General features: G+C 49.0%; 1 protein-coding gene across 4 annotated transcripts in view; it reads right to left on the minus strand.

Annotated features, from left to right (window-relative positions):
• Positions 1 to 667: 667 nt before the first annotated feature.
• The window catches only part of MCM10 (minichromosome maintenance 10 replication initiation factor), a 34,961-nt gene continuing 20,172 nt past the window's right edge, over positions 668 to 15,456 (minus strand). For all 4 annotated transcript variants that reach the window (XM_054989122.1, XM_054989124.1, XM_054989120.1 and 1 more), the window contains exons 13-19: positions 7,014 to 7,242; positions 5,671 to 5,809; positions 5,270 to 5,388; positions 3,641 to 3,754; positions 3,087 to 3,232; positions 2,363 to 2,405; positions 668 to 1,917 (exon numbers count right to left, since the gene is read on the minus strand). In XM_054989122.1, coding sequence (XP_054845097.1) covers positions 1,834 to 1,917; positions 2,363 to 2,405; positions 3,087 to 3,232; positions 3,641 to 3,754; positions 5,270 to 5,388; positions 5,671 to 5,809; positions 7,014 to 7,242 — 874 coding nt within the window. In that variant the 3' untranslated portion in view covers positions 668 to 1,833. The remainder of the gene's footprint in view (positions 1,918 to 2,362; positions 2,406 to 3,086; positions 3,233 to 3,640; positions 3,755 to 5,269; positions 5,389 to 5,670; positions 5,810 to 7,013; positions 7,243 to 15,456) is intronic.

Below are 15,456 nucleotides of genomic sequence, written 5' to 3' on the forward strand. Positions count from 1 at the left end.
TGCCTCCCCTTCTTCACCTTGTTACAGTGCAGAAGCCCCCCCGCCCCTTCCTCAAGAATTCTGCTGGGCCTCTGCGGCTCACAGGTGAGCCGTACAGCTTAAAAAAGCCCTTTAAGGGTCTGAAAACGAGTGTCAGAAAAATGAAGCTTACCTCTGCCCCCACCTCCAGATGGGTGGTGGTCAAAGCCTCTGGAAGGAAGTTGTGCCCACAGCATCCCCAAATATCCCCTTCGAGCTGGAGCAAACAGAGGTGTTTTCAAAGAGCTGGGAACCACACACACGTCAGGAGGAAGTTAAAAAAAAAAAAAAAGATCACTGCTGTTCGGAAGATGGAGCAAAAGCCCTGCGTGGAAGGCACCCCAAGTCTGTCTCTCTCACACAGATAGTAACTCCACGGATTATTAAAGTCGCCGTGTAAACATCGGCAGAGGCTATATGCATGCAACGGAAAGAGGAACTGTAGCTATACTCAGACCAAGAGAAGACAGAAGGCGTTTCTCGTTTAAGAGAGATTCTTTCCTTCACCTGCTGAACTGAGACCACTACCCACAAACTGCAGATGTCATCAAGTTCTCAGGCAGATCAAAACCATCTTCTCAAGCCACCTGTATTTGGGTAAGCCAAGAAAATAAGCCACTTATGAAAGAACTGAAAGAAGCCCCAGCTTTTATAAATGAGACCAGCGGGCACTCTTTATTGTAACAATACATGATTATTGCTTTAAAGCCTCATCATTTACTACAAAGAATATCCGTAGATGCCAAGCTGGGCACTAAAAATTTAATCCCAGTATTGCAGTTTTGTATCTACAATTGTTGATATATTCCAATAACTGCAAATCAAGTAGGATACCCTGATGTTACTGACAAGAAAAAGACAATACGAGCAGGCAGAGCTGAAATTTAAAAAATTATGTGGTGGAAACAGCTGCAAAGCATTTGGTCAAGAATTTTACAAAATGCACAGTTCAAGCCACCAATCCAAATTATACTTCTACAGGCATACAGGATGTTCACCAATTAAAGACTTTGAAGATTACCAACAACATTTTATGAAATTGTCTCTATACTTCACATAACTGCCCTAATTTTGAGGGCATCCCACTGCTTCTTTCCACAGACCATCATGATTTAGAAGAACAATTTATTTTCTGAAACAGCCTGTAACCTCTCCACGGCTGATAAAAATACCCAGGAGTGGCGCAATCTTAAGAATTTTAAAAGTGTCACCTAGAGAAAAGGCACCAAGACTGTTTCCCCCCTTCTTTGAGAGAAAGGGTTAGTCTAGGTTAGGAAGGTGTCTGGACAAACACCTTACCAAGCAGGGGCAGAAGAGCCCCACCCTGCTACTCACCCCAGAAGAAAAGAATGGCAGGCAGTTGCTTCTTCTCCCTTATTGCCTGGATATCACCGCAGCCGGCTCTTCTTCGTAAAAAAATCGCAACTGAAATGCCTGAAGTTAAACCTGATGCATACTCACTGGGCAAAGGTGACATCTGCAGAACCTGAGACTGACTAACTCTCCAATCACTCAGAAAGCATTCAGTTTACAGGCCGAGTAACTAAGTACCTTGTCCTAAACCAAATGGAGGTTTAATTTTAATCACCCAGGAGAAGTGAAAGCAGAGGAGCAGATATCACGGGGGAACAAGGACTGGGTCGCCAACCTGAAGGGGTCCATGTGGAGCTTGTAGGCTCCCCCATGGCCCACCACAAGCTGCCCCGGCAACGTCTTTAGGAGGAGACTTGTGCCTTCGTTCCGATACTTAGAACCATGGGGGTCTTGCCGCAAACAAGAGATACATTCATCTTCTGGTTTTCAGGGATTTTTCAGTTACTTCATGCTGCTGAGAAACTTGAGATGTTCTTCTCCTCTTGGCAGAAGGGTTTCTCCACCAATTTTGGGACCTTTCTTCTCCTAGAAAGGGGAATTTACAACAAGTGTGTGTTTCTATGCACTGGAATAAAGCTCAACATTGACACATTTTCAGGTAGTAAAACATGGGATGCAAAATCACCACACTGAATCCAGCGTGGCACAATCCACTAGGCAGTCCACGCCTCCAAGTCCCATTCCCTTCAATGAGGCTCACCCAAGAGAATTTCCAAGAGGACTCTACTATTGAGCAACAGGGCCGTTATGTGCTTCAGTAACTGCTGCTAATAATCGTGGGAATGCAAGTTTAATTTCAAAGACTTCAAAAAAAGAAATGGTTTAAAAAATGTAACCTGGTAGCTGAGCTGCTTGAGCAAAAGCACCCTGCAGCATCAGAAGGTGCATCGGAAAGGATGCCCTTGAGATGCAAAGAGTGCTCAGAAAGACAGGGGAGCAATCTGGGTGGGCAGCCTTGGTCTGCACTTACCTTGAGCATTCCATCACGTTCCCATTTAAAGACACCACAATTACTGAAAGACAGAGAGAAAAGGGGGGAAGGATTCCGTTTATAAAAGCAGCATCTCAGAACACGTTCTGTAATGCAGGAGTAATCAGGGTGGCGGAAGGCAGGTGCAGTGTCTGCGGGTATGCCTGAATGCCTCCGAAGCATGCAAAGTAGTTCAGCCAGCTAATCCAGCAGATGAAATGGGCACTTAGCTACAAAAGGGATTCTAACTAATTTGTTTTTATTTATACCCTGGCCCTTCCCAAAGCCCAATTCCATCATCCAGGAACCTCCAAGCTCTTGAGGTTTGTGCATCTACCGTCAGGCACACATCCCCCAGCTTCAGCCGCACACCATCCAGGGCACATCCTCCAATCCCAAATTCTCTTCCTCCATTAGGCTGGAGGGAAACGGCACAACAACTGCCAAGCACACAAAGGACTTCTCAACAGCATGAAGACAATTAAATGCACAGCTCTTGGCCGCCCCCCCCCCACCTGGTCTTCTCCATCCCTTTAAAGCCAGCATTTCCCCACCTATGTAGAACGTCCTCCAGGTATGCCGCAGGCGTTCCCTTCTCTGGGCCATCCCATTTCTCTGCCACAGAGGCTGCCAAGGAGCCCCTGGCTTGTCCATCAGAGGGAATGATGAACAGACAGAGTTCAAGGCACGAACAAATGTCTGGTGGGGGAAAAGCTCCTCCTACCTGCAGTGTTTTTTAGGTAGCTTGTCGAGAGAGATGGCTCGGTTCCCACATGGACATCTGAAAAACCGCTTAAGGCCATCATGCCAGTGATAGTCATGTTTTTGCTCCACACAGGAATCTAGGAGTTTGAAATAGGTATACTTGCACTGCAGGGGAAACAGAGAGGCAGAAACACATTTCAAAAGGGCTGGAGATTTAAAAAGAACCTTTCACAGGAAAATCCAGCTGGCTGTGGCAGAAAAACGGTTTGCTCCACGGGGAACTGGGAGAAAGTAGCTCTCTGTTCCTCTGTTCCCAAGAGGATGATCCATCTGAACCACCAGCCCTTTTGAGACCTCAGCGCTGCCGCCTCCCAACTTGGACTTACTCCTGGCCAAGTACACAGAATGCAACAAACTTGCACCAAGGGTGCAGGATCGGATGTCCTGCGCACACGGTCCCTCCTGGTGAGCTCTACACCAGCGCTGGCCCAGTGATCACCACCAGGCAAAGCAGCACAGGGTCAGAACTGGTTGGCACCCAGCACACAACCAGCCGGCTGGGCCTTCACTCACTGTCTTGCAGGTCGCAACACGGCATTTCACTTCTCTAGTGCTCCTCATCTTCTCTTCCATTTGTTCCTTTTTCACCAAGGGTTCAAAGTAGCGTTCCTGCAGCTCCACTTCAAACTGTGACACAAAAGGTGAACTTTAATTCTGATGAATCAACAGCTGAACACTTCTATCTTGCCCTTCCCCCAATGAACCCAGGGTGACATACACGGGTCTTCCTTCCTCCATTTTACCCACACAACAACGGTAGAGGGAGGGGAGGGGCCCAAGGTCACTCAGCAAGCTTCCAGGGTAGAGTGGAGATTCGAACCCAGACTGCCCAAATCCTAAACAAACACTAACCACATTGCAGCATGACTGATGTTAAAAGTAGACTTATTTAACAGATTGCTAGATATATGTTTGGTGTCAGGAAGGAACGTTCAGAAGCAATAAGCAACTAACAAAAAATCAAACCTTATCTAAAGTAAAGGATAATATTAAATCTTTATAATGCGTGTGTAAGTTCTGAAGTTGTTCTGCAGCGTGAACCCACTAGTCGGCTGTATCTTCACATCCTGGAGAAACAAGAGTCTTGCAAGATCTTAAGACTAACACATTTTTATTCTAGCATCAGCTTTGGTCAACTAGAACCCACTTCAGTAAAGGTGCTAAGAGTAAGACAGCATTCAAAACAATAGTAACTGATGATTATGCAATCTACCTAGAATTAAGCTGGTTGATACGTTTAACAGTCGAGGAACCCTCGGTCCTAGTTCAATCCTTGGGCAATGACTTCTTGAGAAATTCTAATTCAGCAGTTTCACAGTGACCTCTCCTGAAATTCTTCTACTGGAGAATCAGCAACTTTTGATTACATTGGAATGTTACATAGTTATGTCGCACCCAGTTTCACGGACCTTTGACCCAACTGCTTAGAACTATTTTTCTTCATAACTTGTGTGTGTGTGTGTGTGTGTGTGTGGCCATCACATCCCATCTGATGAAGCCCATGAAAGCTAATGCTAGAATAAAAATGTTCTATTCTTAGTAGGGCCACAAGACTCGTTCTAGATTTGTCACAAGAGACTAACACACTACTTTGAACACACTTTCCCTATGATTAAAACACTCCTCAGCATACTTTCCCACTACTGTTAAGTTTTCCTAAGCTTCACTTGAGTTGTGTATGCTGTGTAACGGTAATGAAGATATTATTAGTACTGGGCCCCAAATCCAGGATCCTGAGAATCTGTTTTTAACTAGCTCTTAAGGCAAAGATAGATTCGAGAGCGTGCCTGCAGCAACTGTGAAACTTCACAAGATGGAGGGGGAGGGAGGAAAATCAGGGGCCTCAGCAGCATCTCTGCATAGCATGGTCTCTGCACGGAGGAGCTTTGCCCTTCTCCATGACTGCCTTAAGGAGATTTCCTTGAAGCAAGATGCGGAGCTCCAACGGGACAACTGGCTTCTTCCCCCCAAACGGGATTTTTTTTTTAAAACCTAGCTCTCATATTGTACTGCTCCATTGTCACACTGATCTTGAATTCTTTAGTCAGAAGGTGGAAAACAGCCCAGGATTTGCACAATCCAGATTAAGATTTAGAATTTGTGTTCAGAGATTTTCAAACATGGTTTTCCCTTTAGGCTTACCTCCTTAAGGACACCCGTGTGTTTAGATCTAGCATGCAAGAGCTCTTGAAATTCTTCAGACTCTAGATACGCAAGCTGCTCACGACGTTTCTTTTGAACAGGTTCTACCCCATCAGTATCTAGAGGATCAAAAAGACAGGAAGCACACGCGTGTTGCCATTTATGCCGAAGGAGGTTTCCGCTTCAACAAGGGCCAGTTCAATTCATTTTGTTCGGATTCTGCTGCTGCAGCTGTTCAGATCTGGCCTGCCTCTCTGGTTCACTCTTACATGGGCAGAACTTTTGGGCCAGCCTGCCACAGCAGTGGCTCTGCACCAACGCAACTCAGCCTGGGAGCAAGTCTGCGACAGGGCAGCTTGACAGAGCTAAACTTAACAATGACTTTAATTTTAGAGCCATACCTTTTAACGCAGGGACATTTTTCTGAATTCTCTCAGCAATCTCTAGAATGTCAAGATCAGATCGCTTCCGTTTTATGCCATTTGGATCAATTTTGGAGAGGATCCGGCCCTTTGCACGCAGTTTGTTTATAGCTGCTACCTAAAAACAATGCAAGGAAGACCGAAAATGCATATCTGGAGGTCACAAACATCCTCAGTAAGGAACTCCAGTGAAGCTACTTGAGCTGCAGACCAAAGATATTTCACACCTGTGCTCCACCTGAATAACTGGGCTATGTTCTGTATCAGGGGTCCACAACCTTGTTGTGACTGTGGGTGCTTTTGGAATTTTGAGAAAAATGTGCCAAGCACAACTACAAAGTGGCTGCTTCAAGAGACAGAGCCAACCACAAAAGGAATGTCATGGGGGAGGGCTAATTACAAAATGTTGGAAGGTACCAAGCCAAGCAGCCTCCTACAATGAGGGCAGCTACTTCTAAAGGGGAGGGAGCTTCCCTGCAGATCCAACGGTCTTCTCAGGGTGTTTTGAAGCACCGCCTGGTTCAATGAGATGGAGGAGACCTGGTAGTAGCTTTGCTTTAGTGAACAGGTGTCTAGAGAGTCAGGGAGCACGTTGGTGGGCCCCATGGCCTCACAGTGGGGAATCACTGTTCTAGATGTTTCCCATTATCCAGGCACGACAGAAGTGATGCATGCATCCACAGCCTCCATCTTAAGTTGGTCAAGTTAATCCAAACCACTTTGTCTGAAGACGACGGAAGGCCTTTCTCCTGCCCCAGCAGAAAACTTGCACACTGATGTGGAAATGAGGAACTGCCTTTCATGTTCAATACTCTTGTCATGGGCAGCTGTTACTCTTTCACTCATTGGTTAGAAACACACACTGATCAGCAGATCCAAAATGTAAGATTTCAGTACTTAAATTTGGATTTTCTGTTTGCTAGATGGGGGGGGGGGGGGCAGGGGGAGGAGTGCGTGAGACTGAAGGAGTACTACTGTAGTCCAAACAGATGCCCACGCTTCTTTGTTTACAGGAGGCCCAAGATTATCTATTAAATTCAGTTTATAAAACATTACAACTGGAAAGTTATTTTAAAATACCACAAGGATTTTAGCAAGGACTACAGCAAGCTCAAGATTTCTCTAAACAATCCCATGCTCGGCTGTCTCCAATATCTGTTTCAGCTGTCAACTCTTTTCACAACACTATCATCAACCAATGGCAGGTCTCCAAGCCAACAGAATGATGAACTCGTGTGCTGATAGTAGTTGCATCTGACTGAACCCTGGGCTTGTACCGAGCAACTTGTGGTCAGCATGAAGAGCTTTCCAGGAAAAGTTACCTTTTTAGCTTCTGCCAAGCCATCTGGTTTTGGTGCTGGAGAAATTAAGTTGTCAAGCAAGATAACATCGTCTCCTTCAGAGAAGCCTGCACCAAGTCTAGGTGTCTGAGGACTGGACAGTTTTGCAGCCTTGGGGAATTCGGCCCCTGGCGTTGGAGACAGCAGCACAGGTGGCCCTGAGGACGAGGGCAGGGACGGGGCATTCGTGTTACTTGTCACTTGCAAAAACCTTCAATCGAAACACAAGAAGCGACAGTGGCCATGTTTAGGAGGGCAGCGGAGATTTTTATAACCTCAGAGGTTTCCACTTGAGCAATGGCTGCTACAAACGGAGTTACCCTCCTCTACAAGAGTCACCTCACACTTTGAAGACACCTGCAATCATCCTCTCACCTGAGGACAGGAAAAACTGCCTTCAGGTGACCAGGCTTTTCTCCCTTCTTCGCAAGAGCTGACTGAAGTGCTGGCCTAGCTCCCCCGGGCTTCAATTTGGGCAGGGCCAAATTCAGTTCAGTTTGGCTCTGAAATGCTACCTGCCTCCAATACCTGCTCACGAGCCGCCTCTCCTCTCCCTTTCCCACCCAAGCTTATTTTGTGATGGGAGATAGCAGGTAGGCCTCCCTAAGATGGGGCAGGTGGCAGAAACCGAGAGAGAGAGAGAGAGAGAGAGAGAGAGAGAGAGAGAGAGAGAGAGAGAGAGAGAGAGAGAGAGAGAGAGAGAGAGAGAGAGAGAGAGAGAGAGCAGGAGTTCTCAAGGCCTCGAGAGATCCAGTCTCATGGGCCAAACAGAGGCATCAGCTCTGCTGGGTCTCTTTATCAACCAGGTCAGCTTGGGCACAAAAGGAACGGGGACAGAGAGGAGGGAGCACTCAAGGTGGGCCAATTCCATTTTAAACCTCATACAAAATAAAATTCAAAATAATTGATAGTGACTACAGCAAGATTGAATTAAGCGTATAATTATATTTTAGGCTATTGGAAGTGAGGCAGTTTGAAAGCTGATTCTTCGTGTGTGATGACCATGCCCAAGAATTAGAGAAATCAGGATAAATGTTAGACTTAACGAGGGAAATTATAAGATATGTTATATGATTAGATATGCTTATCCTTCTGTTCCACTATGTGAAAGATTTTCTATCCAAGGGGAAAACAGATCTGGTGCCAACTGTTAATCGAAGTGGCAAAAACAGAGACTTGCAAAGAGATGGAAAACATCAGAAGCCCCAATGCAAAGGGGAAAGTTCTAGGCTAGAGAACCTTAACATTTCTGGCGCCAAAGGCGGCTCACTGAGCTTTGAGGCCCTGTGCTGGGCCTCTAGTAATCATCCCAATAGAACCAGGTGGGGTGTGTGTGTGTGTGTGTGTGTACACGCATGTATGTCCGGCACCCTGGCCAGACGTGGGAACCCTCCCTGAGCCACATCCCCCCAAACAAGGCTTACAGCCCCATCCTCCTGCCCTGCCACCCTTAGCACTGAGGCCAGGGCCGCTGAGGAAACCTCATCAGCAGGAGGCAGGCTACGCAGCAGCTCCTGGGTCCTAGCTACCACCAGCTTCCCGGCCAAGGCTCCAGAGCAACTCCTTTCCTCAGCCTGTGGGAAGCTCAACAGCCCAGCCAGAGGGAGAGGGGGCACAGGAGGCAGAGATAGCTGGCTAGCACCCCCAAGAGTAGCAGGTCAGTGGCAGCGAAGATAGCACCGGGCCACACCCCAACCCAGTGGCAGGCAGGGGGAGAGCAACAGCCCAGCAGAACAGAGGAGGTTAAGAAATGGCCGGAAGATATATGTATTGTTAGTGTGTCATGTTTAGAATTGTGTGTTTTTTCTTATTCTCTATGTTTATTGTTTATTATGTTATGGCGTATAGTTTATAGTTTAAATAAAGAAAAATTTTAAATGAAAAAAAGAAATGGCCAGGAGAGGCTAGGAGCAAAGCGACCACAGGGGCGGCTACTTAGGGCAGCGGCCAGGTTGTCGGGGGCGGGACTAGAAGGTGGAGCCTGGGAACGGGGAAGAGATAAAAATGTCAGGTCCAGTATATATCTAAACTGTACTGACTCCATTTTCTAATGCTTCTAGTGTTTAAGTGCTTTCTTCCCAGGTGCACCAGTTCCCAGGCAGCATTCCCACCGGAGGAGACTGTTTTGTCTAACACCGTTCCACCAAGCATTGGCCTTGAAGGAGAGCGGCTTCCCAGGACTGAAAGATGTTGTTTTGAGAACTGTGGGGGGAGGCTGATCCAGATGGGTATTGTTACTCTGTATCCTATGCTTGCTCTTCATTGGTAACAATGATCATGTACCATCCTGAGTCTCCTATTCAGGACAGTGGACTATAATGGACCTTTTCTGCAATAAAGCTTCCTTTGCCAGACACTGGACTTATTCTTGCTTCTAAAGGGAACCTCGCAGAGAGTGCCTTATCTAGCCACAGTCTGACATTTTGTTACCAATCATGTCTGAGTCGGGCCCAGCGGAATCCAAGGTTGTCCCGGACAGGGATCCTTTGTTTGATCCGTATGCGTCTCCCGACAATCAACCTGTGCAAGCCCAAGACTCCCAGGAGCTGGGAGCAACCGGGAACGGAACCGGAGCTTCCACTTCCACCCCGCCTCTCATCGACCTCAGTACTCGGGATGAGACCGAAGGCGACCTCGGGGCAAGGCCGAAAGCAACCGCTCTCCCCTTGATCTCGGTACCCACCCCGTCGGAGTGGGGAGCCAGACCCCGAGAAACGAGAGAGCGCCGGGCAGGTGGACTCCATCCACGAGTTTCGATGGACGGGCGCCGAAGCCTAGAAACCGTCCCGGAGCTAGATAGCAGCCAACCATGGCGATATTGGAACAGGACGTTTGAGCAGACGGAGGGGGACACGTCTCGCCGCGGCGCCCTGAGTTGGGATTATTCCGAACTTGCTCCGTGGAAAGAGCCAACGGAAGTCCCTGAACAAAGTTGGGAGCAGATACAAGGTCGCACCTATGCGGTAGATACCAGCATCTCGGCCGTGACAGGTATGGCCAAGGGAATTCTAGCCGCGAGGTCGCGAGTCGTCCAAGGGGACCCTCCTCCTTGGGGCCCTTTCTCCCCGGTGAGTACAACGAATGAAGGTTCCATGAGTGAACAACCGGGGCCAAGTCGAATGCAACAGTTAGAAGCTAAGCTGATGGATATGGAAGAAAGTTTGGCTCACGCCATTCATTTAATTTCCTCAATGGGAGCAGGAGAAAGACTGTCTCCTGAAGAGATGGCGATACAGATAGCTACCCTCCAAAGTGTCATCTCCTATCCAGTGGAGGAAGTTCAGCAGCGGTCGTCACCTACAGGCGAGGGGGGCACCTATCCTGGCGAATCGGGAGAACAACCCAAGGAACTTCCCACACAGCAGGAAGTTCCACCGAGAAGGGATAACCCGGTTGAGCCACCCGGAGAGACTCCCACCGAACCTCCTAACGCGGGAGGGGATGTGCCGCCAGACGAGACTCCCGTTGAGAGGCCTACGGAAGGGGAGGAAAAGCCAAGTGATACACCGGTGATACCCCCCCATACGTCTCCTATAACGGTCCGGCCTGACCAAGCGGGAGCACACGCGACTCCATCCGAGGGGGGAGCCCCTGGTCAACCGCGAGAAACTGTTCCCGTCGGGCAACCTTCGGGAGATGGTCTACCAGCGCCACGAGGCCAGCCGTTGCTTCCCAGAATAACAACGCCTGGAGGGGCAAGCCCGCGCGGCCTTCCGCCCGTTCGACCCTCGCCGCTGCGGCCCCTCTCACCTCGACCGCAGTTCATACCGTTGCAGCAGCCCCAGGACCGGCCCGCCTTTCCACCTCCGAATCAACCGGGAAGGCCTGCACCACTACGGCACCTCCAACCCCCTCCTCAGCGGCCGATCTCCACTCAACCACCCCAGCCTCCTCCACCTCGACAGCTGCCGCCAACGCCTCCCGTGTTACCAGCCAGGCCAAGACTGCCGCCACCTACTCGCCCGCCACTGCAGCCTCCGGCCCAACCGAGACCACCCCCGGCAGCTCAACCACGGCAACCTCCGCCCGCACCGCCGGCCCAACCTCCGCCGGCACTGCCGGTTCAACCGCCGCCAGTACAGCCGCCACCGTTGCCCCGACCGAGGCTCCAGTTACCTCCTCCCGCGCCCCAGGCGCAATTAAGACTGCCGATGGACTTCTACCCAGCGCCTGCTCCGAGACAAGAACTCCCGATGGGCTGGGTGAAACTGGAAGCCACTTTCGATGGGGATCCCTCCAAACTAGGATTTTTCCTGGTGCAAGTGGTACAATTTTTCAACCGGTGGGGACACCTCTTCGGCAGTGAGGCCAGTCAAATTGAACATCTTGGATCCCGCTTACAAGGCAAGGCAGCGGACTGGTATGTAGGACTATACAATGTTGGGGCCCCAGAACTCGATACTCTCCAGGGGTTGGTGGATGCTATCCGAGCACAATATGAAGACCCCTTAGAAGAAACCCGGGCCCGAACAGAATTGCAAGCCCTCAAACAAGGCAGCATGTCAGCAAGAGACTATGTCACAAAATTCCGGCAATTAGCAGCCAAGTGCCCCAGGTGTGAGGAGTCCACAAAAATTATTCTGTTCAAACAAGGACTTAACCCGAGACTTTTGGACAGAGCCCTCATGCAAGACAATCCCCCTACACTGTTAGGTTGGATTCAACTTGTGTGCGAAGTGGAGAATCGCATTTTAGAAGTCCGTTTGGTTGAACAACAACAACAAACGGGACAAAGAAGACCATTGACCTTACAGAGGGGAGCACGGGGAACTGGCTACGCCACCCGTGGAGCGAGAGATGCTAGATGGCAACAAGGGCTGTGTTTGCAATGCGGACAGGCTGGTCACTTTGCAGCACAATGCCCCTACCGGCCTGTGCAAAGACCTCCGCTTCAATTACGGCGTCCAACCCTTGCTCCGTTTCCTACGCTCCAACGCCCGACTCCAGCTCCACGAGCAAACAGAGGCCGCGGCGCTTCCCAAAGGTCAGCCTCAGAGAGAGGGCTGGAAGCGGAAGAAGTTATGGAATACGATCCCGCTTCCCCATCTTCAGAAGTCAATCCAGAAAGTCCCCAGTCGGGAAACGAGATGGATCTGTCGTAAAAGGGCCCAAACGACAGATCCGCCCCAAGCCCGTCCCTGCACGGAACCGGCCACCTGGGTCCATCTTATTCATGCCAGTGACTCTAATCAACCCAGAGAGGAAAATGCACATTCGGGTGCAAGCTCTTATTGACTCAGGCTGCTCGAGAGACATTATAGCCCCAGCTCTAGTCAATGGACTGGTCTTACCAACTCGGGATTTACAAAATCCAGTAATCTTTGAACAAATGGATGGTACCAACATGAATCCTGTCACAACTGAAACCATCCCGGTGATCACAGGCATGGGACAACATTGGGAGAAGAGGTCCTTTGTCATCAGCTCTACTGCCAAGTACCCGTTAATTCTAGGCAGCAAATGGCTATGTGATCACAATCCCTACATAGACTGGGCACAAGGATGTATTACCTTCAATCATGCCAACTGTAAAAATCACCGTTGGAATCAAAACTGGGGCGAAGATCCAACTCACAAGGAAAAGGCACTCCTCACCCAAGAAGAAGTCAACCAAATACCCGAACCGTACTGGCCTTTTCTAAATGCTTTCTCTGAGGAGGAAGCTGATACTCTACCCCCGCACCGACGAACGGACTGTGCGGTGGAAATTTTACCCGGGGCCTCACTGCCCAAAGGACGACTCTATCCCATGAGTCTCCATGAACGCGAAGAGCTCCGGAAATTCATCGACACCAACCTCCAACGAGGGTTCATCCGCCCAGCCTCTAGCCCCCACGCCGCTCCAGTCCTCTTCGTGAAAAAGAAGGATGGGGGGCTCAGACTGTGCACGGATTTCCGAGGACTGAATGCAGTATCCACCAACAACGCCTATCCCATACCGCTCATCCGAGACCTTCTCAACGTCGTGGCCCAAGGTAAGATCTTTACGAAATTAGATCTAAAAGATGCTTACTTCCACGTTCGTATCAAGGCAGGGGATGAGTGGAAAACCGCGTTTAATACGCCCCTCGGACAATATGAATACTTAGTTATGCCTTTTGGATTGACGGGAGCCCCGTCTGTATTCATGTCCATGATAAACGAAGTTCTACACGAATTTCTGTACAAAGGGGTGGTGGTGTACCTTGATGATGTTTTAATTTATTCGGACACCGAGGAAGAACATATTCAAATGGTACAAAAAGTCCTAGCCACCTTGATGAAGAATAAACTGCCCATCAAGTTGTCCAAATGTGAATTCCATAAAACCGAACTCACTTACCTTGGATATTGTATCTCCCAAGAGGGTCTAAAAATGGATCCAGCCAAAATACAGGCGATCCAAGATTGGCAGACACCCACCACCCGCAAAGAACTGCAATCCTTCCTGGGTTTTGCCAACTTCTATAGAGACTTCATAGCAAATTTCGCCCAAATCACACTCCCCTTAACAGAGTTGCTGAAAACCAAAGATAAAGGGGACCAAGCTAAAAAACCCTCTTCCAAATTACCATGGACCCCCGATTGCCAAACGGCCTTCGAATGCCTAAAAAAGCAATTTGTAACGGAACCCATCCTCTCCCACCCCAACGAACAATCCCCCTTCATAGTACAGGTCGACGCCAGCGATACGGCAATAGGGGGGGTTTTGCTACAGAAGGGGGAGGATGGGAAATTGCGGCCTTGTGCATTCTTGTCTAGAAAGTTTTCGGAGGCGGAAAGGAATTGGAATGTGTGGGAGAAGGAGGCCTTTGCAGTAAAAGCAGCCCTTACTAACTGGAGGCATTGGCTGGAGGGAGCGCGATACCCTTTCGAGGTCTGGACAGATCATAAAAATTTGGAGGCCCTCCGAAGCCCACGCAGACTGAATGCCAAGCAATTGCGGTGGGCGGAATTCTTTTCCAAATTCAACTTCACTCTAAATTATCTCCCGGGCAAAACTAACTTTTTGGCGGACGCCCTGTCGCGCATGCCCCAACATAAGAGCAAACGGGCGGAGACTGTCGACACGGTCTTCTCGCCTACGCAACTTGGGGGCGTGGTGACTACTCGCAGCCGTGCCAAGCAGCCCCTCCCGGCCAACCAAGAGTGGAAATCGAAACTTAAAACTGAAGTGGAGAAGGAGGGGGATAAAGCTCCGCGAAACAAACTAACCCAATCTCCACACGGGGATTGGCTAGCTGGGAGCAAGTTTTATGTCCCAGACAGCCTCAAGCTGGAAGTCTTGCAGCGCTGTCATGATGCTCCCACTGGCCGGGCATGCGCAAAGACATTTCCCAATACATTAGTTCCTGCCCTGTTTGCCTCAGCGCAAAAACCAGAAAAGGGAAGCCTCCGGGTCTCCTGCAACCATTGGAAACGCCGAACAGGCCCTGGGAAATAATCTCCATGGACTTTATCACTGATCTACCTAGCTCAAAAGGACATAATTGTATTTTAGTTGTGGTAGATCTGTTCTCCAAACAAGCTCATTTTATCCCCTGTACTGCTATACCCTCCGCTCGGAAACTAGCGGATCTGTTTCTAAAACACATCGTAAAATTACATTCTTTTCCGTCCAAGGTGATTTCGGATCGCGGCGGACAGTTCGTTGCCAACTTCTGGCGGGAGCTTTTGAAAATGTTGAATATTGAGCAAGGCATCAGTTCAAGCCACCACCCACAAACCGACGGGCAATCCGAAAAAACAAACCAGATATTAGAACAGTTCCTTCGTTGCTACATCAATTTTCAACAAGATAACTGGGTGGACCTTCTCCCCCTAGCCGAATTCTCCTATAACAACAGTGTACACGCTTCAACGGGAGAGGCCCCATTCAAAATTGTATACGGGACTCACTTCAATCCCTTCCCATTGGACGCACCCCCTCTCCATTCCTCTAAACTGCCAGATGTATCTTCATGGTGGGGGGAGGCGGCGCAGCAGTGGGCTCTTATTAAGAAACACCTTGAAAAAGCCAAACTGGATTATAAAAAATACGCAGATCGCCATCGTGTGGCCGAATGGGAATTACAACCCGGAGATCATGTGTATATTTCCACAAAAAACCTGAAACTAGCTCAGACAAGCCGCAAACTCGCTCTAAAATTCCTGGGACCTTTTCCTGTGCGCAAGATAATAAATAAAGTGACTGTTGCTGTAACTCTGCCCAAGAACCTGCGCCATGTGCATGATACGTTCCATGTCAGCCTTTTAAAGAGAGCTCCCACCGACAACAAATGGCACATCAAAGCTCCACCCATTCCAACTTTAATTGACGACCAAATACACTATGAGGTACAACAAATTTTGGACTCTAAACTCAAGCGAAATCAGCTTTTTTACCTCATTAGATGGAAGGACTTTGATTCTGGTTACGATGAATGGGTGAACTCTGCACATGTTC

The sequence above is a fragment of the Eublepharis macularius genome, chromosome 9 (assembly GCF_028583425.1).
Source record: "Eublepharis macularius isolate TG4126 chromosome 9, MPM_Emac_v1.0, whole genome shotgun sequence".
Lineage (NCBI taxonomy): Eukaryota > Metazoa > Chordata > Lepidosauria > Squamata > Eublepharidae > Eublepharis > Eublepharis macularius.